This window comes from Pelophylax lessonae, assembly GCF_965119305.1.
Source record: "Pelophylax lessonae genome assembly, chromosome: 1".
NCBI classification, from domain to species: Eukaryota; Metazoa; Chordata; class Amphibia; order Anura; family Ranidae; genus Pelophylax; species Pelophylax lessonae.
This window is the reverse complement of record NC_138768.1, coordinates 717,227,410-717,253,341: the sequence shown is the minus strand read 5'-3', so window position 1 is coordinate 717,253,341 and position 25,932 is coordinate 717,227,410. Positions and strand designations below refer to the sequence as shown.

Here is a 25,932-nt window from a genome sequence, read left to right as displayed (position 1 = left end):
CTCAGTGAGATGCCAGGAGAAGAGAGGAAAGTGAAAATGTATTTGCGAGCAGCAGGGCTAACAATGGCAGTGTATGTCCCCCCCTGTGTCCCCAGCTCCTGGGGCCCCTGTGTTAGCCGCCCTTTCCTCAGTGAGATGCCAGGAGAGGGAAGTGAAAATGAAATTGCCTTGTGCAGAGAATGGCTGTGTCGGGGGGCGGGCTCACCAATGAGAAGGCGGCTCCTCCCCCTCCTCCTCCCCCCTTCCCTGTCCTTGTGCTGAGCAAACACGAAACAAACAAATCCTGGGAGGGGGGATCTGTCTCCGGGCTCAGCTCTCTCTCTCTCACTTTCCTCTCCTTGTTTTGCTTTCGATCTGGAGCCGTCAGTTTTAGTTTTGATCCTGCGATCTGTTAGTATTGGTAAGTAACTTCCTCCTGATCTCGGGGCGCACTCACTCACACGCTGCACTGTACTGCACTGGGTCTGTGTGTTGTGTGATGGCTCTCCGGTCACAGCACACATTGCACACAATTCCAGGAAGCAGAGCCTCTTACGAAATAAATGTGAGAAGGGAGAAGAAGAAGAAGAGGTGTGATTAGGAAGCCTCGATTGGGGGTTGAGATAAAGGTGAAGTTTTAATTTCGGTTTTGGATTGAGAGTGCTGATCATCGGCTGTCAGGATGAGGAGGCTGATCATGCCAGGCTGGAGCAGTCAGCTGGAGGTAGGTAGGTGTGTGGGTAGGTGGGCACTGTGATGGGGGGGGGGGGCTGGCTGGATGTGCCCTGTGCAGGGACATGGTGAGATGGTGTTGATGGGTGCAGAGCTCCATCCTCAGAACATGGGCAGGAATGCTGGGCACATCACCCAGCTGACAGCCTTCTATTTCCAGCCCCTCTGCACAGCTCTGATTTCAGTGTATGCAAGCAGGAGAAAACCTTTGCAGCACTGGCATCCCATAGTAACCCATGGATTTTGTGCAAGTCATTTTCCCAAGTCTGTCATATGGTGACCATACACGCTTATCATCAATTTTTTCTCCGATCCAGCTTTCCCTGAAGGATCTATGGTAGACAACCCATTCTTATCGATATGCTACAACCTGAGATTACCATCGATAGCTGGAAGATATTGTCTTGCATCTCTATTTTCACCTCATCTGATCAATCAGAATCCCATCAAATCATGAACAACGCATCTCAATGCTTCATGATATCATTTATCACCTGGCAGTTTGATCAAATCAGATCTAATTGGATTGGAAGGGAAGTTATGCCTGTTTGATTGGTTGTTTGTTTTGATTGGTCCATATGTTGATCAGATAGTAAAATCGAAGCGAGTTTGGCCACCATTAGGATGCCAGAGAATAAATCTGAGCATAGATGAACCGAAATTCAGCTGGTTCAGCAGGGACCGTTCAAATTTTGATCCATCTATGGCTGTTTCCGTTTGTCGCTCTGATTGACCCCTGCCAATCAGGACTGTTGGTATATTTTTGTTCAATCCATGCTTGCAGCCTATTGGCAACAGCACTGATCAGTAAATTCTGAGAGCGGAGGAGTTCCACTATCAGAATACAATAGCACAGCAGGGAGGATTCCTTAATGCACCTCGGATGTGGGGATGGGGGAATCCTTGTTTTATTTTTTGTTTTGTCTGATCATCTATTTATGGCCAGCGTAGACCATCGGACATGTATATGTAGCTAAAATGCTGTTGCTGTAAATGCTTGGTTAGATGTAGTAATAGTAGTTCTTGCATAAGCTGCATGGTGACCACTGGGTGAACTGCATTCCATATGTTTGCATGTTGTACAATACATTAAGGGCCCATTTAGATCTATACCTGTATGTACATGTGTTCCCTTTTTTTATTTTTTCTAGCATTAGGTAGGTGTGTTGTCATGCCTCATTGTTAGTTTCTTTGGTGTGTTTGCCTTTTGATGTGCGTTTTGTAATGTCGTTTTGAATTCTGCAGAACAGGGTTAATAGCCATTGACCAAGGCTTTATAAGCGGACCTTCACCATATTCACTCAAATTCTGACATTACAGCCCTACCTTACTCCTCTCTCACAATCAGATTATTTCTTTATTTTTGGGGGAGGGGGCACATTCCCACACTTCCTGGCTCCTTGCCTAGGGGAGAATGACGTATCAGCTGCCCACAGCCTTGCGGGATATTACGTCATGTATCCCAGGAGGCCTAAGGGAACTACAAAGTGCATGCAGCGTGTCATTGGGGGGGTGATGCACTGCTATTGACTTTATGGGCCTTCCAACACTAAAATGTAGAGAAAAACAGACATAGAGTTCAAAACGCTCTGCACTCTAGCATTGAAATGCATTTTGAAATGCGCCAAACAAAATGCAACAGCAAAAACGGGCCATTCTGCTTTGTGAGTATGTTTGCATATTTACTGTGGATTAGTGGATGTGAAAGGCAAACTTGCACCCACCCTGACATAGTCTGGCAATATGATATACAATATTAGTGAGCAATCAGCTGGATAGCAATCACATAATGATGACAGTGTCACCCGTCCCAAGAAGACCTTAATTTTACAACATGTGGGTATTTATTTACCAGCTAGAAAAGGTAAAACATTCACATATGGCCCAGGAGAGTTGCACAACTGTGGAGCAAAGTCTGCAAAACAATCTTTCAGAGAGGGCGGACTTTATCCCAGTCACATACATTGCATTCTGCAAAATGGTTAAAAAGCCGGTATAGGCTGCTGTGCTTCTTATACTTTCATTGGCCCCTAGAAGTGACATGTTGGCAGAGGCACTGATTTGAACGCAGCCACACACTTTAACGCTTTTTTTTTTTTGTTCATGCAACTTGTAGTACAGGAGCAGAATCTCGTATATTTGACCCCATAAGCTCTTAAATGGGAGCTACTAAAAAAGCACTCCTAAACGCTTGTTTTTCAAGTTTTTATTTTAGGTGTCTCATTGAGAGTCATGGTATTCATCATCTTGAGTGTTGTCAGGCTTTGGTCATTGTGGGATAAAAGGTCCAGACGTGGATGGGTGCTGAAGGGGCTCTGGATTTAGAGGAGCACCTGTGTACCTTAGCTCCTTCATACCTATACGTTTTAACCCATATCAATGCATTTACACAAGTTATCCATTGTTTTTATATGGTGTTAATTCACATCTGTGGGATGTGTTGACATGCATTGTTCATTTCTTGATGCATTAACGCACGTTCTAGAGCCTATTGATGACAAAGGCGGCATATGAAAACACATTATTATTGATAAGGCTTGCATGAGATTATGAAAGGAAAGTGACTTGTGCCTTACTTTGTGTGATACTCAATGCTTTCATCAGAGACGTCAACTGGATGCGGTTCTACTTGTGATCATAGTATGGTTGCTGTGCAAAGTCAACACAGCTATTAAAGGGTTTACAACTCTCCTGGAAAATATACCTTTAGTCTGGAATTACACCTTTCTCTCTTCTGATACAATGTTCTCAACAATCATGGGTTTTCACACCTTTTCATAGTCATCAGTAGGTCCTGTAACAGACAATGTATCAAAAAAAAGAAAAAAGACATCAACAAACTGCAAAGATGTAATATAGTGTCATATTTTAAACAATAACTAACCGTTGCAGACATTTATTATTTTTTGCTGTAAGAGCCTGTAAAGCACTGCACCAGCGATCAGCGGATCACTGATGCCATGCAGGAATCCTGCAGACCTGTCGGTGTACCCGCTTGCTCGGACGCTGTATGGCTGTCGGGACTTGTAGTTTTCCATTCACAGAATACTGTGAATTAGCAAAACTTTAATGGGTGAGCGTTTTTATTACGTTTTGACAGCTAGCGGAGGAGGGGGAGGGAGAAGATTTGTTAGCTGTCAAAGGAAGGGGGAGCAGGGCCCGTCCTTTCGTTACATGTTACACCCTGAATATGGGTGTAACATGTTATGAAAGGTGAACTTATCCTTTAAAAAACTGAAGCAGCAGGATGGTAATGTATCTCAAACAAAGTTCCAGCAGTGGAGTTAGTTTTCGTTTTGGGGAAATTGCATTTATTTCAAAATCACATGATAAAAGCAATCAAAATATTTAAGTGCTTTTGAACGACGTTCGTTGAGACTCTGATGGCATTATCGAATGTACTGACAAGTGTTTTTTTTTTTTTTTTTTTTTTTTTTTATGAAAATCTACCAGCTTAAAGGCGTGCAAAGATGGCTCCAGCTTCAGCCAAGTCTGGATGAATCAGCTGAAATTCAAGGATCAACAAATGTTGATTTTTAAATCGACTGAGTTGGGTGGAAAATTATCAGCTGAATAGTTATTGCATCCTATATGTTTGGCAGTGGTGGGTGCCTGAAAACAATGGCTGGCAGTAGATTCGTCCATCCACACTACTAAGCCTTGGTTTCCTGCATGGGGATGCACAGGTCTTCCATGCAGACAGTCCCATTGATGTCAGTTGGAATGCAGCGGTGCAGATCCCTGAATGCAGTCAGTGTGAGGTTGGACACCCACATCCAAATTGGGATGGGAGCAGTGGCTGTGTCCCAGTTGACGTGAATGGGATTGATTGTAAAGATATAGCCGGAACACCTGTGCATTCTCGTGTGGGTAACCACAGCCCTTGCACTCTATGGTACACCCCATGTGAATGAAGCCTTACGTTTTGTTTACAACTGCGCTTTGTGGGGGGTTGCGGAAATAGTGGCTGCAAGGCAGAGGATGCGGGGTGTTCACATGCTGCGGCCATGATGCTTTCCATCCCCAAAATTATACCCACTGTTGCGCTTAATGGGGTCCTGCCACTACAGCCCCTCCAGCCAGTGAGGAGGCCACATAATGGATTGCTCTTTAGACCACACCATAAGGCTGGCCATACACTATACAATTTTCTTATTCAATTTCCTTTAGATTTACCTTTAACTATGTAGTGCAAGGGCCTGCCTGATTGCATACAAATTGAAAGTGTTTAGGTTTGACATCATATTATATGGTTTTGGTAAATCTAAAGGAAAGTTGAACAAGAAAATTGTATAGTGTATGGCCAGCCTAAGTTTAAACAAGCCCTGAGCGTAAATGGGGGAGGGGGGTCAAGAGACACTGAGATCTGTATGGCCAGCACATACAAACTCCTTGCAGATGGTGACCTCGGTGGAGATTGAACCTTGGACAGTAGTGTGATATAGCCCAGGAACAGATGTGGATGTTTGCTTGCTCTTTATAGCCATGGTCATAGTCCAGAGTTGTAGCCTACTGGCCTTGTCTACTCTATAATGACCATGTCCTTCCCTATTTCATGAAGCCTCCCACCCTGATGACAGCAGGGGTAGTCGGAGACCTTAGCAGGTACTTCTTTCTGTTGTTATTGATTATGTAACAGGATTTTGCCTAAACTTTATTGTGAAAGTGTTTGCACCTATCCAATAACAGTTGCTGTGTGCAAGGTTTCTATTTCCCAGCTTATCTTCCCAGCCAGGATAGTCCAGGCCCACACATGGCCGTGTACATTACAGACAACCAGTAAACACTGTCAGCTTTTTTCCATATGTAATAGAGGAAGGCTCCTGGAGGCTGCAGGCCTCAGTCTGAATACATTGGACTGTGTTTTAGCACATAAAGGTGTACTCGGCCTGCTCGCCTGATAGGCTCTCCTCACCGTTTGCTGCAAAGTCAGCAGGCAGTGCAATAGTTAAGCTGCTTGAAAGGAAAGCTTCTCTCCTTTCAGTCAAGTAAGTTTCCTGATTGATTTCACGTCTGGCCTATGGCAGCGCTCTGCTGAGAGGAGATTAGCCAATCATGTTCCTTGTTAACACGTCAGTGGGAAGGAAGGACTGTATTGCTGGCAACTTGTAATAAGCAGCGGGGGAAGGGAGGCTGCCTGGGACTCCATAGCTGTAGTAGTTCAGTAGATGTACAGTGCATGTTGGCCTTTGCCTACAGAGAAGCTAAAGCCAATCCTATCTATAGGCAGCAGTGTTTTCTTCTAAATAGCAGCAGCTAATGTGTGTTGTGATCTGCTGCATACTGAATACACATAGCATGAGAAAGCGCTAATAAAAACTGAGGATTAGAAGGTAGATGCTACCCAAAGCAGGCCAACCAGTCCAACGAATTCCCTATTTAGCATCGGAAATGACAGCTGCTTTCCACCGTGTTTTTTATCTGTTTTTACGGATAACATAACTAAGGATGTCATTTTTATCACAGGAAATCGAAACGAAACCCTAAAGCGGTATTAAACCCAAAAGCAAACCATTTATTACATTGTGGCTTACCAATTCTTATATGTGGTGGCTGCATTTGTTTTCTTATTTTAGGCTTGTTTTCTCTGATTTCACCTGGGGATCTGGCCAGTAACACACCTCGTGTAATAAGCCTGCTACACACTGCAAGATTTTCTTTTCTGTACAACCCAGCAAGTTGAACGGAAAAAGCTGTCCCCTCTGGTTGGAGACGCTGTACTAATGATCCCACATTATTGCAGCAATCTTCCTCTGCTGAGCTGTTGTGTTCTGACATGGGGACAACCCCCCCCCCCCCCACCCACCAGAACATTCTGATCAGAGCCCTCTGCCATTGGCTGTGTTCTAAAATTTTGGCGGACCACGTCCGTTCAGGTGACGCTATGTCATAACCCAGCTGGTGCGAGCCCCGGTGCGCATGCGCACAAGTCATTTTCAAGGTCCGATGAAATTCTAAGACTTAGCGAACAGCTGACTGAGAGGAGGAGGGGCTGAGATGGGACGCACACACTGCCGCGGGAACATTTTACAACACGTTGCAGAGCTGACTTAGAGGAGGCAGGAAGGACGTGAAAATATATATATGGAGCTATAGAGCTGACTTAGAGGGGGCGGGACGGAGGTGCGTAATGAATGCATTAAAAGTGGCTCCTTCTATTCTAAGTATGCTAAATAATAATAATAAAAAACACTAACAGAAGGAGCCGCTTTTAGTGCATTCATTACGCACCTCCGTCCCGCCCCCTCTAAGTCAGCTCTATAGCTCCATATATATATATATATTTCACTTCCTTCCCGCCTCCTCTAAGTCAGCTCTGCAACGTGTTGTAAAATTTTCCCGTGGCGGTGTGTGCATCCCACCTCAGCTCCTCCTCCTCTTGAAAATGTCTTGTGCGCATGCGCACCGGGGCTCGCACCAGCTGGGTTATGACGTAGCGTCACCGGAAGTGACGAGGTCAGGGAATTTTCATGGGTCTGACAATATTTTAGAACACCGGCCGAACGGACAAATTCTGTCTGACAGACCGACATACACACAAGTCGAATGTCGGCCTGTTTTTTTTTGTCTCCCGACATTTGGCCCATTTGTACCTGGCTTTAGAATGCCTCCACTCTGGATGAAGCAGCAGGGACACCTTCTGGAGAGCAGTATTGTCAGTCTGGAGCAAGGGTCTTCACACTATGGCCCTCCAGCTGTTCAGGAACCACAATTCCCATTATGCCTAGTCATGTCTGTGACTGTCAGAGTATTACAATGCCTCATGGGATGTGTAGTTCCGCAACAGGTGGAGGGCCATAGTTTGAGGATCCCTGGTCTGGAGGAATGAAAGTGACAGATCCAGCCAGTAATAAGGCCCAGTTCCCACTGGCATTAAAAACAAGCGTTTGACGCACATTTTCGCAGCTCCTCGAACACCTAGCAAAGAAAACTAGTGGATAATATGGACAGAGCTGTTCACATTTGAACAACATGTCGAGTTTGTGTTGCTTCACGTCGCTGTACCGCCAAAATGAATCTGTGCGTAGAATCAGTGAGGTGGAAAAAAATCACTTGGGTTTTTTTAACATGCTTTAAAGACATCAAAAACGTGTTCACGCAGTAGGCGCGTTGCTTTGCATTACTGTCAGCATTAGTATTTTTTAGCAAATATGATCTTAGCCTACATCTGTTGGTTTTCAAAAGAACAAGCTGTCCTGTAGCTGTAGAAGTTAAAGGGTTGAGACAAACCATTTAACACTGGCAGGGGTGCTTACAATGCTCAGGTTTAATTTATTTACCACTTGCCGACCAGCCGCCGCAGTTTTACGACGGCAGGTTGGCAGCTTCCCCCACTCACCAGCGGAGAAGCCGATCCACGGGGCTGGCGGCCACAATTACTGCCGGGCACCCGCGATCGCTCCCTGTGAAGAGAGAATGGCGGTGTGCTGTTGTAAACACGGCAGACCGCTGTTCAGTAATGTACACAGGGATCCTGTGCTCATCTTATTTAGGAACACAGGTCTCTGTGCTCATTCAGCAAGCCCATCCCCCCTACAGTTAGAAAACACCCCCTAGGCTCACACTTAACCCTTTGATTGCCCCTGGGTTAACCCCTTCCTGCCAGTGTCATTATTACAGTAACCGTGCATATTGTTAGCACTGATTACTGTAGTAATGTCACTGGTCTCCCCAAAAGTGTAAAAAATGTCAGGCGTCTGATCTGTCCGCCGCAATGTCGCAGTCCTGCTAAAAATCGCGGATCGCCACCATTTCTAGTAAAAAATAAATTAAAAAACGAACCGTTCCCCTAGTTTGTAGACGCAATACCTTTTGCGCAAACCAATCAAAATATGCTTATAGAGATTTTTTTTTTACCAAAAATATGTAGTGGCATCCAATTTTTTTTTCCCTGGGGAATGTTATATAGCAGAAAGTGAAATATGCCTTTTTTCTTTTTTTTTTTTTTTTTTTATAGTGCAAAAAATAAAAATCGCACAGGTGATCAAATGCCAACAAAAAGCTCTATTTGTAGGAAAAAAGTAGATCAATTTTATTTAGGTACAGCGTCGCACGACTGCGCAATTGTCAGTTAAAGTAGCGCAGTGCCGAATTGCAAAAAAATTGCCTGGTCATTAGGGGTGAAAATCTTCTGGTCCAGAAGTGGTTAAAAACATTTATCCCAAAAGGAAAAAATGGTTACTGTATCTGCTTTTAAAGTATTAGTTGGAGTTTGGCTACAATTTTTAGTGTATCTAAACCTGCTAGTACATAGACACTCCCCTCCCCCCCCAGACTGACAATGCTGCTGTCCCATGGTGCCGAATGAACTAACAAACAAAAGCACAACCTCCTGCGCTTAAAAGTGGTTCCCATAGATAGTGAACTCTTTTTCCTGTATTCATGTCCTGGCTTCCACGGACATGCCATGTTTTACTGCCCTCTCAAGACTGGGGAAGTCTGGACATACTGTAATCCTAGAACAAACAGAGGGCGCACCAGCCTAGTGCATTATCCTCAAATAATATATTTTATTGTTAAAAAGTAGTAGGTAATCTACTCACAAACCAACAAGTACATCAGCTTGTCATAATATATCAGCTTCAAGTCCTCAATACATTACATCACATCAAGAGACAGTCTAATGCGTTTCCTGAGGAAGAGGGCAAGTCCCTTGAAACTCGTCGGACTCATACTGTCCCTTGATGTGATGTAATAAGGACTTGAAGCTGATATGTTATGACGAGCTGATGTACCTGTTGGTTTGTGAGTATTGTGGGATTATGACTGAACGCCTTTAAGTCAGAATCCCACCGCTGCCTACCTACTACGTTTTAACAATAAAATATATTTTTCGAGGATAATGTACTAGGCTGGTGCGCACTCTGTGCTATGGTTGCAGTGTGTCCAGATGTGCTACTGCTCCTTCATCCAGAGTGGGGCACTCTAATACAGGTGTATTACTGGCCAGTTCACCAGGTGAAAACAGAGGGGGGGAAAAGCCCAAAAAAAGAAAACAAATGCAGCCACCACATCCTATAATTGGTAAGCTTCATTCTATTACATTTTTGGTTTTTAGTTTTGAGCCGTACTCCACTCTTGGGATGCACATGAGCAAATCAGTTGATTCCCTCTTCCACGCTAACAGTGCGAAAGGAGGACTTGCCAATGCCAGGTATTGCATTCAGGCAGCCACAGCTCCTGCGGATGTCTGAATACAGTGATGCTGCCAAATGGTAACCGCTTAAAAAAGATGCATGTCAGATTTTTAGTGCCATCTGGTACATTTCCAACTTTATCTAAAGGAATTGATTAAAATGTGTTGTGCGCTAATTCTGTGAAACTTATAAACATAAATATGTGAACAATAGTAACACCAATGTCATTAATAAATAGGATGAGATATAAAACATAAAAGTCCATGAAGTTCATAAAAGGTCCATATATGCAACAGTTCACACAAGTCCTTGAATGAAGAAATCCCAATACCAAACAAGTGATTTCAATGAAAACAAATGAGGGAAAGGTGTTTCAAGGTGCTGTCTCAGTAGAAGTCCGCTCGGAGGAAACGCGTCAGGGAGGAGGCACGCCGTCACTAACTACATCCGCGGTCCGCACTGCAGGCGGCCACGGATCCATAGGGTTCCAGCAAGCTTATTATATCGTCTTAACTGTAAGTGCATCTTTGAGTATCAGCAATAAAAGTTATAAGGATAATGCACTATTAGTCCCCCCTTTTCTATTTTTGGGAAATCACCTGTGAACACCTGGATGAAGTTTCACTTCCAAGGGACAACAGGGAGCCGCAAGCTTGGGGGACGGTCATTACCATTGAGCTGAAAGATATCCAGAGGTTATCCATACACCTTAAGTTTTATGTCATCTGGTAAGAGTTTATCTACTCTCAAACCGGCCACGAGGTGGGCAGAGCTGGGCTATCTATATCACTGCACGCATCTTTTTGTTTGGAGATATATTGCACCTTATTTTTCACCCGTCTGGTAAGGGGAATACCTGCACTTTAACAAGCACCTTGAAACACCTTTCCCTCATTCGTTTTCATTGAAATCACTTGTTTGGTATTGGGATCTCTTCATTCAAGGACTTATGTGAACTGTTGCATATATGGACCTTTTATGAATTTCATGGACTTTTATGTTTTATATCTCATCCTATTAATGACATTGGTGTTACTATTGTTCACATATTTATGTTTATAAGTTTCACAGAATTAGCGCACTACACATTTTAATCATTTGTACACTTAATTATCCTCACTGGGTAATCAGATTTTAGTTGCAGCTTTTTCATCGATTTATTTATCAGCGCTCCCTTTATACATACTATTATCTAAAGGAATTAGCTGCTCAAAATTAAAAGTAAGCTCCACTGCCAATAAACTAAAAAGTTCTCTAAATATTTTACAAATGGTGACTACAGCAGTGTGTATCTTTGCTTACTGTACAATGCGGTCACCCACACTACCTCTATTTCCTTTAAGACCTGGTTTACACCTATGCTTTTTCAGTTATGCAGAAATACACTACAGTCCATTTAAACATAGTTTCCTATGGGTCACGTGTGCGTTTTTTGAAAAGGGTCAGGGACTTTTTTTTTCCCCCGCAGCAGGTTGCGTTTTTGGTTCTGTAGACTTCAATGGAAATGCATAAAAAAGAATAAACTCAATGCTTGCATTTTGGAGCTGACCACACTAAGCAGGAGAGCACAACGTGGTCATGTCTCTAGCTATGTTGGGAACTCAGCCTACTTTCCTTCAATGATCAACTTTGTCCTGACATGTCCCCGCTGCACAGCCATTCACTGTGCTGCTGTTTCTCCTCCCCCAGCTCTTACACAGCTGAGAACAGAGGGAATGCGATCACTTAAAAAGGTATTTATAGTTGTTTTTATATTTTTATAAAAATGTTTTGCTTTTCATTTCTACCTCTATTTTAAATGGAATAGTTTGTTTTACAAGGTAATTTATTTACAATAATTTTAACCATGTAAGGACCCGGCCATTTTTTGCGATACGGCACTGCGTTACTTTTACTGACAATTGCGACGCTGTACCCAGATAAAATTGATGTCCTTTTTTTCCCCACAAATGGAGCTTTCTTTTGGTGGTATTTGATCACCTCTGCGATTTATTTATTTATTTATTTTGCGTTCTAAACAACAAAAAAGCGACAATTCTGAAAAAAAAAACCTGAATATTTTTTACTATATTTTTTACTTTCTCCTATTAAACATTCCCAATAAAAAAAGTAAAACAATTAAAAATTTTCATCATTTTAGGCCAATATGTATTCTGCCACATATTTTTGGTAAAAAAAAAAAAAATCTCAGTAAGTGTAAATTATTGGTTTGCTCAAAAGTTTATCGCGTCTACAAACTAGGGGAAAGATTTATGTCATTTTTATTTATTTATGTTTACATCGGCAGACCGCCGTTCTGTCCCCATGCCAGGCAATCGCATGTGCCCAGTGAACATCACAGCCCCTGGACCCACTGATTGGCTCCCTCTCTAGCCAAGCAGCAAGTGCACGCGCCCACGCGAACTGCTACATGAAGTGACGTACATGTACGTCGTTTTGTGTAACAGAGCCGACCTGCCGCAGTATAACTACGGTGGCTGGTCGGTAAGTGGTTTAAGGAGTTATGAAGGTAGAAGTTTTTTTATTTTTATTTTTTATATAGTATAACGTTTGTTATTTTAATAGAAAAAAAAACGAGACTTTAAGCGCCGGTTCACACTACCGCAACGCTACTTTAGGTGGCGACCTCCGAGGTCGCGGTGCGAGCAGCGCGCCGCGACCTCGGAGCGGCCGTCACGGACTTCATAACATTGAAGTCTATGGCGGTCGCCTCCTGGTAGCCCCAAAGAAGCTCCGGACCCTTTTTCTAGGTCGGAGCGACTTGTGCCGCTCCTATTAGAACGGGTCCGTAGCTTTCCTATGGGAGGCGACCTGCGGCGACCTGTGAGGTGACCAGGTCTCCTCACAGGTCGCCCTAGTGTGAACCGGCACTAAGCCTTAAACACATTACTAGTTTGTACCGCTGGGTTGAATGAAAAAAAAAGCTTGCAGCTCAGATCTAAGCCGCTGTACTAATCCAATGTTAGTACAGCAATCTCCTCTGCTGTGCTATTGTGTTCTAACAGGGGGACGCCCCCCCCCCCCTCCCGCCAGAACACTGCGGTCAGTACTCACAGCCAGTTGGCAGACCTTTTTTGGTCAGGACTGTTCTACAGAAGCTGGCTAAACAGACCGGATGCCATGCACGCAGGCTGAATGTTGACATTCGACCTGTATATTCTAGGCTTAAGACGTGTGATCTTAAAAGCCATGGTGTGATTTTCACAGGTCAGCCCACATGTTGGCTGTGTACACTTTTCTAGTGGTAGACTACTGGCTATATCTGTAGATCATGTATGGTGTTCATTCTCTCTAAGGCCCCTTTCACACTAGTGCGACTTCTACCGCAATTTGACCGCAAAATCGCATGACAAGTCGTTTTCCATTATTTTCAATGAGCCCCATTCATATCAGTGCCTGTTCCTGCACTACTTTGCCACGATTTGATTGCGTTTTGAGCCATAGCCATTGCTTTCAAAATCGCGGCAAAGTCGCGTCAAAATCACGCCGTAAAATCGCGTTGCATAAGTGTGAAAGGGGCCTTACAGGTGGTTTAGATCTTCCATTCACAAAACAGTAAATAAAGCTATTTCACTCCCTGGACAAACATTCAGGCAAATGTTTTCCTTTTGAAGTGGGTTCAAGCTTACCCAACGCTTCCACAACTTTGTTAACCCAATGCCTTCTTATCTTATCAGAATAATAATGGGTTTTTTTCCTTGCTATTGGCGCACTGTGAATATTTGCCCTTCCTATATATCACTACACTAGTGGACTAAGATAAAGTCTTCTGAAAGGAGAGTAAGGAATAGAGAAGGAATGACTGACACACCCATGGCAGTGAGGCCTCAGGAATGTGTGTGGATGAATGGGTTACTAATGAAGTTTAAAACACTGGAAAACTGGTCTGACAACCTCACTTCTTAGGTCTGCGTGTGTACAGCTTTGCAGCATTTTTCTACTTCTCCCATACAAATCTCAGGGTGTTGTAAGATCGAAATCCAGTTCAGGTTCCCTGGGCTTTATTTCCAAATGTTCTCTGGGAAAGAACAATATTTGCACATGCAATGTAAAAATAATTGCCTCTAATGATCTGTATCCTATTGCTGGATGCTGCTGCGTTTTTTCTCTTTTTTTTTTTTTTTAATTCTAATTTTAATGGGAAGGCAAGCAGCACCATTCATTCCAGACAACAACCAATAAATACTAACACTTTTTTGTTGGATAACCAGATGGCCACGGCCTTTAAAGCGGAGTTCCACCCTGAAAAACATTTTTAAAGTGGAGTTCCGGCCACCAAATCGATAAAATCGATTTTGGGTCATCCGCTTGCTAAGGGGAACCTGAAAGAGAAATGGATAGTGCCGATTTTATTTATTTTTTGGTCACTTACCTTATTCTAGAAGAAAATATACTCACCTTCCTTCCACTTCCTCCCTCTGCGGCCGTGGCCTGCGCTGTCACTTCCAGTTTGCGATGATTCCTGGGAGCTGAACGTCATCGCTGCTAAACAGCTTCTGGGCATGCCGTGCCTGCACTGGAAGTGATGAACGGGGCCGGTGCAGTGCATTGTGGGACTCCGACGTCACATAAGAGGACACCGAAGAGGAGGCTCCGGCTTCAGCTGCCCACACCTGAGATGGCAGCTCTGGAGAAGAAATTTTCAAGGTAAGTATTTATTCCTACAGGTAAGTGTGACCCGGGACAGTTCAGAGGCTATCCATTATGGAATGTACTAGCCCTGACTGTCCCGGGGGTATTTTTAGCTCAAATTGACCCCCGAGGCCGGAACTCCGCTTTAAGCTAAAAATACCCCCGGGACAGTCAGGACTAGTGCATTTCAGCAACGATAGCCTCTGAACTGTCCCCGGGTTCACTTACCTTTTTAGAAGAAATACTTGCCTTGAAAATGTCTTTTCCAGCGCTGCCATCTCAGGTGTGGGCAGCTGAAGCCAGGGCGTCCTCTTCGGTGTCCTCTTTGGTGATGTCGGAGTCCCAAAATGCCCTGCACTGGCCCTGCTCGTCACTTCCGGTGCAGGCGCGTCATCCCTGCACAGCTTGTGGGCATGCCCAGAAGCTGTTTAGCAGGGAATGATGTGCCTGCACCGAAGGTTGACTAGCAGGGCCGGTGCAGGCGCATTGACTCCTGGGAGCGATGACTCTCATCTCCCAGGAGTCAATGCAAGCAGGAAAAGACAGCATGGGCAACGGCCGCAGAGGGAGGAAGCAAGGTAAGTATATATTCTTTAAAAACAAGGTAAGTAAATAAAAAAAAAATAAAAAAAGTAAACTATCCAATTCTTATTCAGGAAAAAAAAAGAAAGCGGATGGTACAAAGTTGTTTTCGAGGCCGGAACTCCGCTTTAATTATTGATTTTAAAATATTATTTCCTAAAGCATACATCAATAAATTTATTAAGACCCCGTTCACACTGGAGCGATCCGACTTGCCGGGGCGACCTCACATGTCGCGGTGCGCAGCTCGCACCGCGACCTCGGAGCGGCCGGCACGGACTTCATATCATTGAAGTCAATGCAGGTCGCTCCGGGTCGCCCCAAAGAAGCTCAGGACCCTTTTTCTAAGTCGGAGCGACTTGTGTCGCTCCTATTAGAACGGGTCCACAGCTTCTCTATGGCAGGCGACCTGTCAGGCGACCAGGTCGCCTGACAGGTCGCCCCAGTGTGAACGGGGTCTAAATGTTTTCACAAATAAATAATTAAATCACAACACAACGCAGCTTTAAGTCCCCGTTCACACTAAGGCGACCTGTGAGGCGACCTGGTCGCCTCACAGGTCGCCGTAGGTCGCCTCCCATAGAGAAGCTGTGGACCCGTTCTAATAGGAGCGACACAAGTCGATCCGACTTAGAAAAAGGATCAGGAGCTTCTTTGGGGCGACCTGGAGGCGACCGCCATAGACTTCAATGTTATGAAGTCCGTGGCGGCCGTTCCGAGGTCGCGGTGCGAAGTAGCGTTGCTTGTATGTGAACGGGGCCTGAAGCTCAGGTTATTTTAACCATGCATAACTTTCCAACAACAAAAAGTCCTCCTTTATCTAAAAAGGTGACCACATAAAAAAGGCCGCAACATACTAAATGAGAGGGAGGGTGGGTCGCTCCGCTCCCGCTGTCCTTCTGAGGTGACTGGCCTCTTAGCTCCTTCAGACTCCCCCTTATATAGCCACCCCTCAGGACTCTAGAATTTTCCAGGTCACCTGACCTTAATTTCAAGGATCCCCAGTCTGCAGTTACAAGGCTCCCCCCCCCCTCTTCCTGCCTATTTTAAAGGGGAGCCTTGAAACTTCTCAATACGCTGCTGTCTTCCCATGAGGAAAAGGGGGCCTTGAAACCCCTTTGCACTTTTCCCTCACATTCTGGCATTGCTATAAGCACTGAAAATTAAACTTCAGACTCTAGTACGCTGTATAAAGTGAAGGCTTCGTGGGTCACTTGCAGTCCACTTCCTCCATTCATAAAACCTCTTGTATTCTTCCCTCAGCATGCAAAATTTTCTGTGATTGGACAAGGATCAGATGAATCTCCTCTTCTCCAATCACACAAGACCTTGAAAAAAGAATACAAAATGTTTCATAATTGGAGAAGGTATAGTGTGAGTAACCCACATATCCTTTACTGTTTGCAGTATACTAAAGCCAGGAAGGTAATTTTCGAAGGTGAATAAATTCAAATTCGAGTTTTCACCATACACAGCAGCTTCCAAATGGAACACACCTCGTTAGGGTTATTTCATTTTTTCAGGCAAATATTCTTCTTTCTTGCAGTTTGGTTTTAAACATGTCCCAGGTCAGTGCTGTATGTGTTGCCCAGCGGCTGCCAATAGGGTTCCGCCCTCTATCGCTTCCAGTTCAGGCTTGAATGCGATTGGCAATGGGACAATTCAGGTGGTTTCCCCGAAACATGCTGCTAAAGCTCTTGTGAAGTGTATTGGTACCAATGACAAATTAAACTGTTGGGATGAATTGGAAGGCATTGGTTGGGCGCGGCATATGTCATGGCAAATAAATACCTATGTTGTACATTTCACTTTACTGGGCTTTGGAAGGTACTGCGAACGGGAAAAGGAATGGGTTTAAATGTCTTCCGTTTGACATGTAAATATGGCTTACATATCCTCTTACAAAGCCCTGTTTCTTTTGGAATGGCCATTAACCACTTCAATACAGGGCACTTTCACCCCCTTCCTGCCCAGGCCAATTTTCAGCTTTTAGCGCTGTTGCATTTTTAATGACATTTGCGCGGTCATGCAACACTGTACCTAAACCAAATTTCTGTCATTTTCCCCCCACAAATAGAGCTTTCTTTTGGTGGTATTTGATCACCGCAAGGTTTTTTTCTTTTTTGCTAAACAAATAAAAAAAAGACCGAAAAGTTTGAAAAAAAACATTTTTTTTGTTTATGCTATAGAATTTTGTAAATAAATAAGTTTTTTCCTGCACTGATGGGGTGGCACTGATAGGTAGCACTGATAGGCGGCACTGATAGGTGGCACTGATGGGCACTGATAGGTGGCACTGGTGGGCACTGATTGGTACAAACGAGAATACTTAGAGTGCCTAACCTTATCGGGATGCCCAAGAGTGCCAGCTCCGGGGTGCGCGTGACCGAGAGATGAACACGGCTGTTCAGGATGTCAAACACCGCCCCCCCCCAGAACTCTGCCACCCGTGGGCATGTCCAAAACATGTGGAAATAGGAACCCTCTGCAGTAAGACATTTAGGGCACTCTGCCGACCTCGCAGGGTATATTCTGTGCAGTCTCTGTGGAGTAAAATAAACCCTATGCAGGAACTTGGTCTGGATGAGTTTGTCCCTAGAAGCAATCACCAGTCTGGAGCCATTCCCCAAGCAGTCCTCCCATTCCTCCCTATCCAAGTCAGGCATGTCCGAAGACCACCTCTGCCAAAGACGCTCCAATGCAGGTTAGTCTGTAGCCAACAGGGTAGCGTAGAGGGCAGAGAGAGGATTAGGCAGTTCAGCCTGCTCCAACACATCCTCCAGACGGTCAGTCTGCAGGACAGGGGTGACCAGGAACTGAGCATGAATCGCATGGCGCAACGGGAGATAACGAAAACCTATCCAACGGGGCAGGGCAAATGATCCCTTCAATTCAGGGAGCGTACGAAGCGTGCCGAGGGTCATAATGTCTTTCAGGCGCTGGATGCCACATCGGGCCCACACCTGCGGATCAGGAAGCATCCGCAGGTGAGGGAGCGACTTGTTGCCCCACAGGGGCTGATAGGGAGACCAGGTGTTAGGTTGAAGAAACCGTGCCCTGGCCACTCTCCAAATCTGCAGAGTAGTTTTGGTAGGAAGAGGAAGGGACGGATATGCACCCGCGCCCCGGTAAGCCAGGTTGCCGAGGCCAGCCAAGGAGCCCAGGCAAGTCGCCTCCAGGCACATCGCAGCGTTCGACTGAGACCTTGCAAACCCCCAGAGTATGGGGACTAACACGGCTGCCCAAAAATAAAACTTAAAATGTGGAAGGGCCAGTCCTCCCGAGGCAATCGTAAGCTGCAGGGTAGAGCCCGCCAACCGGGGGTGTGAACCAGCCCACAGAAACGAGCTGTTGCAGCTGTCCAGGTCTCGGAAAAAGGCGGCGGGAGTCCACGACGGGGAGTGGCGAAAAACATGAAAATTAGGCAAAAAAAACATTTTAATAATATTTATGCGGCCCAGAAGGTTAAGAGGCAAGGAAGCCCAACCAGCGCAGCGCACCCGCAGCCGTTCCAGAATAGGGAGAAAGGTACTCCCCCGGATATTTAGTAATCCTGATACCCAAACCCACAGTAGATTTGCTCCAATTGATCCGTATAACCGAAAACCCACCAAATGACTCAAAGATGGCCAGAGCCGCCTGCAGGGAGGAAGACGCGTCCGGCAGATACAAAAGGGTGTCATCGGCGTACAGAGACACCTTTTCCTCAAGGGGACCAATCCTCCAGCCGCGGTTGATTTGGATGTATACTTTGGGTCGTTGTCATGCTGAAAGATGAAGTTCCTCTTCATTGTCAGTTTTTAACAGAAGCCTGAAGGTTTTGTGCCAGTATGGACTGGTATTTGGAACTGTTCATAATTCCCTCTACCTTGACTAAGGCCCCTGTTCCAGCTGAGGAAAAACAGGCCCAAAGCATTAAGCTGCCACCACCATGCTTCACTGTGGGTATGGTGTTCTTTTGGTGATGTGCAGGTTTGTTTTTGCTCCAAACCTATATTTTGGAATTATGGCCAAAAAGTTCAACCTAGGTTTCATCAGACCTGAACACATTTTCCCACATGCTTTTCAAAGACTTCAGGGGTTTTTTTGCAAAATTTAGCCAGGCTTGGATGTTTTTCTTGGTAAGAAAAGGCTTCTGTCTTGCCACTCTCCCCCATAGCCCAGACATATGAAGAATACGGGAGGAGATTGTTGTCGCATGTACCACACAGCCAGTTCTTGCCAGATATTCCTACAGCTCCTTTTAATGTTGCTGTAGGCCTCTTCGTAGCCTCCCTGACCAGTTTTCTTGTCTTTTCATCGATTTTTGGAGGGATGTCCAGTTCTTGGTATTGTCACTGTTGTGCCATATTTTCTTCACTTGATGATGACTGTTGTCTTCATCGTGTTCCATGGTATATCTAATGCCTTGGATATTCTTTTGTACCCTTCTGACTGATACCTTTTAACAATGAGATCCCTCTGTTGCTTTGGAAGCTCCCTGCGGACCATAGCTTTGCTGTAGGATGCAACTAAGTAAATGTCAGGAAAGACCTACTAAAACAGCTGAACTTTATCTGGGGTAATCAGAGGCACTTTAAATAATGGCAGGTGTGTACAGACTCCTATTTAACATGAGTTTGAATGTGATTGCTTAATTCTGAACACAGCTACATCCCCAGTAATAAGAGGGTGTGCACACTTATACAACCACATTATGTTAGTTTTTTATTTTTTGCTCCCCCCCCCCCCTAAAAGATTTCAGTTTTGTTTTTCAATTGAGTTGTACAGTTTATAGGTCACATTAAGGTGGAAAAAGTTTTGAAATGATTTATCTTTGTCTCATTTTTTTTTTTTACATCACGGAAACCTGTCATTTTAACAGGGGTGTGTGGACTTTTTATATCCACTCTAATTAGGATAAGGATTCATAGAAGCTGGGTGGTAGAGGAGTTATTACCCATATTCATTGATAACAGAATCTTGCTTTATTTTCATGTCAGTTTCTCCTTTTGATAGGAGTGGAAAGTTACTTTGGTGGTTTAGGCATTTCTTTTGTTTTTGAATGTGAATGTCATCTTTCTCTTTTTATGACTATTGAGTAGTTCTGTAGTAGACACTGCTGTGGAATGTTTGATTTGTCATAAGTTTAAAATACCCTGTGTACATTTAAATCTGACATTTGCGTAAAAATGTACACACTCTTAAGCAGCCACTCACACTCTTTTTACCCCTGAGGAATCCTTGAAATAATTTATAGGTCTTGGGCAACCTCTCGAAAATCGAATTTATTGGGGCTCAGTGTGAAAAAATGTCTGTTACATTGTTGGGCAGTGGGAAAAATGCCATGCCTCTCACTTTGCTTGGCGTTGGCTCTATTGCGTGGGATCAGCCACAGCTCAAGAAACCCCTAGCAATCTCTGGAGGAACTTTAGGCTGGCCATACACGGTTTGAATGCTAAATTTACCGAGATTCGAACAGTAATGAGTAGGCTGAAAGATCAACTTGGGTGCAACCAGCTTCTCCTAGCGAGAACGGCTTCGCCCACCGTCCTCTGCCGTGTGTGGATGTTATTGCATTATGTAAAGCTATTAGAACAGTTTTTTACATTTTAAAATGGAGTGCCTCGAGACTGTCCATAATTTTATAATGGTGAACAAAAACAGAAAAGCGACTCTAAGTGTAATAGGTTTATTCAAGGGGATAACAGTATAGACAATTGCCAACTCCCATGATATGAGTAAAATAAAAGCTCACCTGTGGTGTATAGTGAAGCGTCCACTCACATGAAACTTGATAAAGGAGCGCGCATCCTCAGTATGAGCTTTGCGCATGCTGTGAAACGCGTTGTGTTCCTCGTCCTCCAGTGACGTCACGTTCTTTTTCTGCGTTGTGCTCCACTCTGCGGCCCACACGCATACCCAAAATGACTAGGTACTGGCTGGCTCTCGTGAGGGGATGCTTCACTATACACCAGAGATGAGCTTTTATTTTACTCATATCATGTGAGTTGGAAATTGTCTATACTGTTATCCCATTGAATAAACCCCCTTGAATAAACCTATTACACTTGAGGCGCTTTTCTGTTTTTGTTCACCATTTCTCCAGAGTTGGCTTTCACGCCTGAGAAGAGCTTCCTTTGCCCTAAGTGTCTCCTGGTTATTACTTGTTACCACCAATATACATCCATTGACTTTATAGTGATTTTTACAGTGACTTATCCTCATGGACTTGAGTTTTACTTGATTTTTCTATGGCTTAACCTGAGCGCTCAGTTATCCATGTTTTATGTCCATAATTTTAAAGGGTGCCTTGAAGAGTTTAACCTCCAGAAAAAAAAATAAAAACCTGAAAGACAAAGGCATAATAAGCTAGTATGAAACGCATACTAGCTCATCATGAAATACTTACCTTAGAACAAAGTCACTGCAGCGGTGTTCAATTGTCTTCCTGTCGGGCTCATGTCCTCCGGCCATCTTATTGGCTGGAGCCGCGATGACGCGCATGCGTGGGAACTGCTGTTCGCGGCACAGGGCTTTGAAGGGACAGCATGGGCGGCCGTTCCTTCAGAGCGCATACGCCAGTAATGTCTCTGGCTGCATGCAAAGTAAATATCTCCTAAACGGTGCATGTTTAGGGGATGTTTACAGTACCTATAGGTAAGCCTATGATAAGGCTTGCCTATAGGTACAAGTTACAGAGAGCTTTACTTCCTCTTTTTGATTGTCTATAGTTTTTAAAGGGTGCCTCAACTGAAAAAAGGTTGAGAAACACTGCTCTACATAATGAGCCTCATTTAGGACCCCTTGCTGGCAAAAGTGTGCTTGCGCTAAGCACACATATGGACAAACCCTTGGATGTGGCTTACTATGGGTAACTGTTAACAAACGAGTGAAGAATAGTTCAGTGTGTAAAATGGGATCAAGTTTTTAAAAAAAATATGAATGATGCCGTGCACTTGGCAACTGTTTGCCATCTTTAATACACAATTACAGGAACATTTATTGTAGGGTTACAACAGATATACTTTCCATCAGTAGCCCGCATTCGGCCTCCGGAGCATGCGTGTATTGTGAAGTAACGCTGGGTGGGCATACACATGCTGCCACTTGGCTGCTCTGAACATATTTTCATACATGTGAATTTATTGGGGCATCCAGAATAAAAGGGTGATTTTAATAAAAAAAAAAACCTCTCACCCCTTAGCCAGATCATATTATAAGTGTTGTATGTATTCTGTATCACCTGGTCAAGAAAAGAGGGGAACATCTCCCTCATGGGACACAGGCATGCCTTATTCCTAAAGAGGTTCTAAACCTTCGTCCCTCTACTAGAAGAAAAAACTGTTTTTCATTGCTGCCTATTTCTATGCGGGGGGGATTTCCCCGCACTCAGGGTTCAATCTGACACCTGTCAGGCGGGAAGTGGTGAGGTTTTCCTTCACTTCCTGTTTTGTCAGATAAAGTATGGAGAACTCTTCTAAATGGGGGCATAAACAGTGATAAAAGACAGAGTCTTATCTTTCCACACTCTACCTTAAGGTGATATTAAACCCTAAAATGATCAAATCAATTACAGACGCTGACCCCAGTACTTACCTTGTGTGCTGCTTTCCCTCCCATGGAACCATCTCCATGCACGCGCTTGGTAGACAGACTACAAGCAGACATACACAGGCAGCCAGGGAGGAATAGATAAGGTATCCATGCCCAATGACCATGATGGTGGAAGAATTTTGAGCTGTTTAGTGCTAAGGAGTGGGAACACAGCTAGAGAGAAATAGATGGAGCATACATTTGGAATTTTGTTCCATTTAGCCCTAAGGAAGGGGAATGCATTGCAGCCAGGGAAAAATAGATGAGCGTTCTTGTGCAGTGGCTATGGTAATGGTGGAATTTTGGGTTGATTGGTCCCAAGGAGGGGGAACATGGGGGGCCTTTCTATGAAATGTGTGACCAGAAGTTTGGGGGGAATAGAATCTGGAAAAACAAAGTTTTGGCTGGAGTTGAGCAGGGACTTTGGAGCCGAATTTGGATCGTTTTAAAGGAGCTTCAGTTTACTAGGATGACGCTGCTGGTTTCCTTTCTGTTCCTGTGACTTCCTTATTATATAGGAGAAAATTGTAAGAATCGTCAATTTGTGATGCTGAAATCCAAAAATGTTATAAACCCCTTTCTGCAGTCTGTGACTATGTCTAGAATATGCTAGGCAGGCAGTGTTTTTGTAATTTAAAAAAAAAAAAAAAACCACAAAATGTTTTTATTGGAAGATCAAATCACAAATATGATATGCTCAACGTACATATTGATAATAAACAGGGATAGTCAAAAATACACTACAGAGAGTTGAATAGAAAGCGGGAAAACAATTACCTTTTAGATAGTATATGGAGAATACCTTAATGGAGAGCCAGTAGGATGGGAGAAATGGTGGAGAATTACAAAGAAGGGTATCCCAGTGCTCCCATTTCCTGTGGAAGAGATGCATTGTGTTGTACAAAGTGTGCTGGATTAGTTCCTAAAGTTTGATCATCTCCATCCTGGCCAGCACTTGCGACCAGGAAATGGAGGAGGAGGAGGAGGAACGCCAATTTAATGCAGTCACCCAAAGGATGGCTACAAAGAGTGTGTGAATCAGTCTTGCATGGGGAATGGGAACATCTGGAATTGGGGGGGGGGGGGGGGGGACATATTGGCAATGTTAATGTAATGAGGTGATCTGCTATAGAGGATGATTTTGTGGCTGCTTGCCAAATGGGCTTAAAGCAGAGTTCCACCCTAAAATTAAACTTACCTCCATCTTCATGCCCGGGGTCACCTGAAAAACAAATGGAAATTTTTTTTTTTTTACTTACCTGATTTAGAAGAAAATATACTTGCCTTACTTCCTCTTCCTCCCCTCGGCGGCCACAGCGATTCGTCACTTCCTGGCTTGCAATGATTCCTGGGAGCTGAACGTCATCGCTCCCAGGAATCAATGCGCCTGCACCGGCCCCCACGTTGGTTCCGGTGCATGCGCCGTCATACCTTGCTAAACAGCTTCTGGGCATGCCCAGAAGCTGTGCAGGGATGACACTGCAGCACCGGAAGTGACGGTGGGGCCGGTGCAGTGCATCGTGGGACCGAAGAAGACGGAAGAGGACACAGAAGAGGATCGCACTGGCTTCAAGCTGCCCACACCTGAGATGGCAGCACTGGACAATACTTTTTCAAGGTAAGTATTTCTTCTTGCAGGTAAGTGCAACCCGGGACAGATCAGAGGCTAGCCATTGTGCAATGTACTAGCCCTGACTGTCCCGGGGTATTTTTATTTAAAAAAGCTTTCCCAGGGTGGAACTCCGCTTTAAGATGTTTACAACTCCAAAAAATATGGATAAAGTAGCCTGAATCTTGGCAGCCAGGAAAACACAGGGTGGAAACTATATAGAGTAAATGGAGCTTAGCAGGTGTCGTATACCATCTTGTGTGAAGCTTAACCACTTGCCGACCAGTCACGTTGACTGTACTGCGGCATAGTGGCTCGATTCTGTCCAGCGACGTAGACCTACGTCGCTGGACTCCTCCCCCTGTAGGTGGCGCTCGCGCACTGCTGGAGGCTCACTCCCGTTGTTTTCAGTCACAGCGGGAGTCGGGCCAGGGGAGGAGTGGCGGCGATCGCCGCTGCTCTTCCCCGATCGTCGGGGAATCGAGTGTGGAGATCCGCCCGCTTGTGTAAACAGAGCGGGCGGATCTCCTAAGTGACAAACAGTGACAGATTGCGATCTGTCCCTGTGTCACTCAGTCACCTCCCCCCACACACGTTAGTAAGCACCAGGCATACATTAACCCCTCCCACTCCAATAAAAATAACCCCTTCCCTGCCAGTTTCATTTTTACAGTAACAGTGCATATTTATAGCACTGATTACTGTAGTAATGTCACTGGTACCCCCAAAAGTGTCAAAAATGTCAGTCAAGGGTCCGATCTGTCCGCCGCAATGTCGCAGTCCCGCAAAAAAACTCGCAGATCGCCGCCATTACTCGTTAAAAAAAAAAACACCAAAAATTACAGAAATCTTTCCCTGCGTTAGTAAACGCAATAACTTTTGCGCAAACCAAACAAAATACGCTTATTGTGATTTTTTTTTTTTACCAAACATAGGTAGCAGAAAACAAATTGGCCAAAAATGTAACAAAATTTTGATTTTTACATTTTTTTGGGGGGAATTTCATATAAAAAAATGTTAAAAATATTATTTTTTTCAAAATGCTCTTTTTTTTGTTTATAGCGCAAAAAGTAAATATCGCACAGGTGATCAAATAACACCAAAAGAAAGCTCTGTTTGTGGGAAAAAAGGACGTAAATTTTGTTTTGTTTGTTCGCACGACCGCGCAATTGTCAGTTAAAGTTGCACAGCGCCGAATCGAAAAAAGTGGCCTGGACGTAAGACCGCAAAATCCTCCGGTGGTAAAGTGGTTAATGGCGGTTTCACAAATGGAGATTGATCTTGTATTTTTGAGCATATTGTCCAGCATCTCTTCCCACTCAGGGGGTGTGAAAGTGAGACCAGTTTCTGTCTCCTATTGAATCATTGGTTTAGTTTTTCTCCGTGAAAACACTTTAAGGTATCTATAGATAAGTGAGATTATACCTTTTATCCCTAGCCAAAAACTCACATATATGTTCAAATTGAGTATTTTGTATTCGGGATATTAATGAACCTCCACTATGGGAAAAATGTTGGATTTGAATATATCTAACGTACTCAGAAGGGGTAAATTATGGTCTGAGGCAGGCAGTGGTTTTAACTGATAGGCTCATGTACTTAACTCGGCTCCCAGTACATCTGCCAGTACAGAACATCTTTTTCAGAACAGAAACTGTAGACGCAGCTCTATTATTAGAATGTGAA

The 25,932-nt window shown here is 44.3% G+C and overlaps 1 protein-coding gene across 2 annotated transcripts in view; it reads left to right on the top strand.

The window, feature by feature from the left end:
- Positions 1 to 237: 237 nt before the first annotated feature.
- Positions 238 to 25,932, top strand: part of IRF2 (interferon regulatory factor 2) — a 142,243-nt gene continuing 116,548 nt past the window's right edge. Inside the window, exon 1 of one of the 2 annotated variants that reach the window (XM_082242967.1) lies at positions 238 to 400. Coding sequence is in view for 1 of the 2 variants with exons in the window: in XM_082242966.1 (XP_082099092.1) it covers positions 662 to 703 (42 nt within the window). In the remaining variant the exon portion in view is untranslated. Of the gene's footprint in view, positions 401 to 431; positions 704 to 25,932 lie in introns of those variants that run through there. The other variant, XM_082242966.1, reaches the window with a different exon arrangement.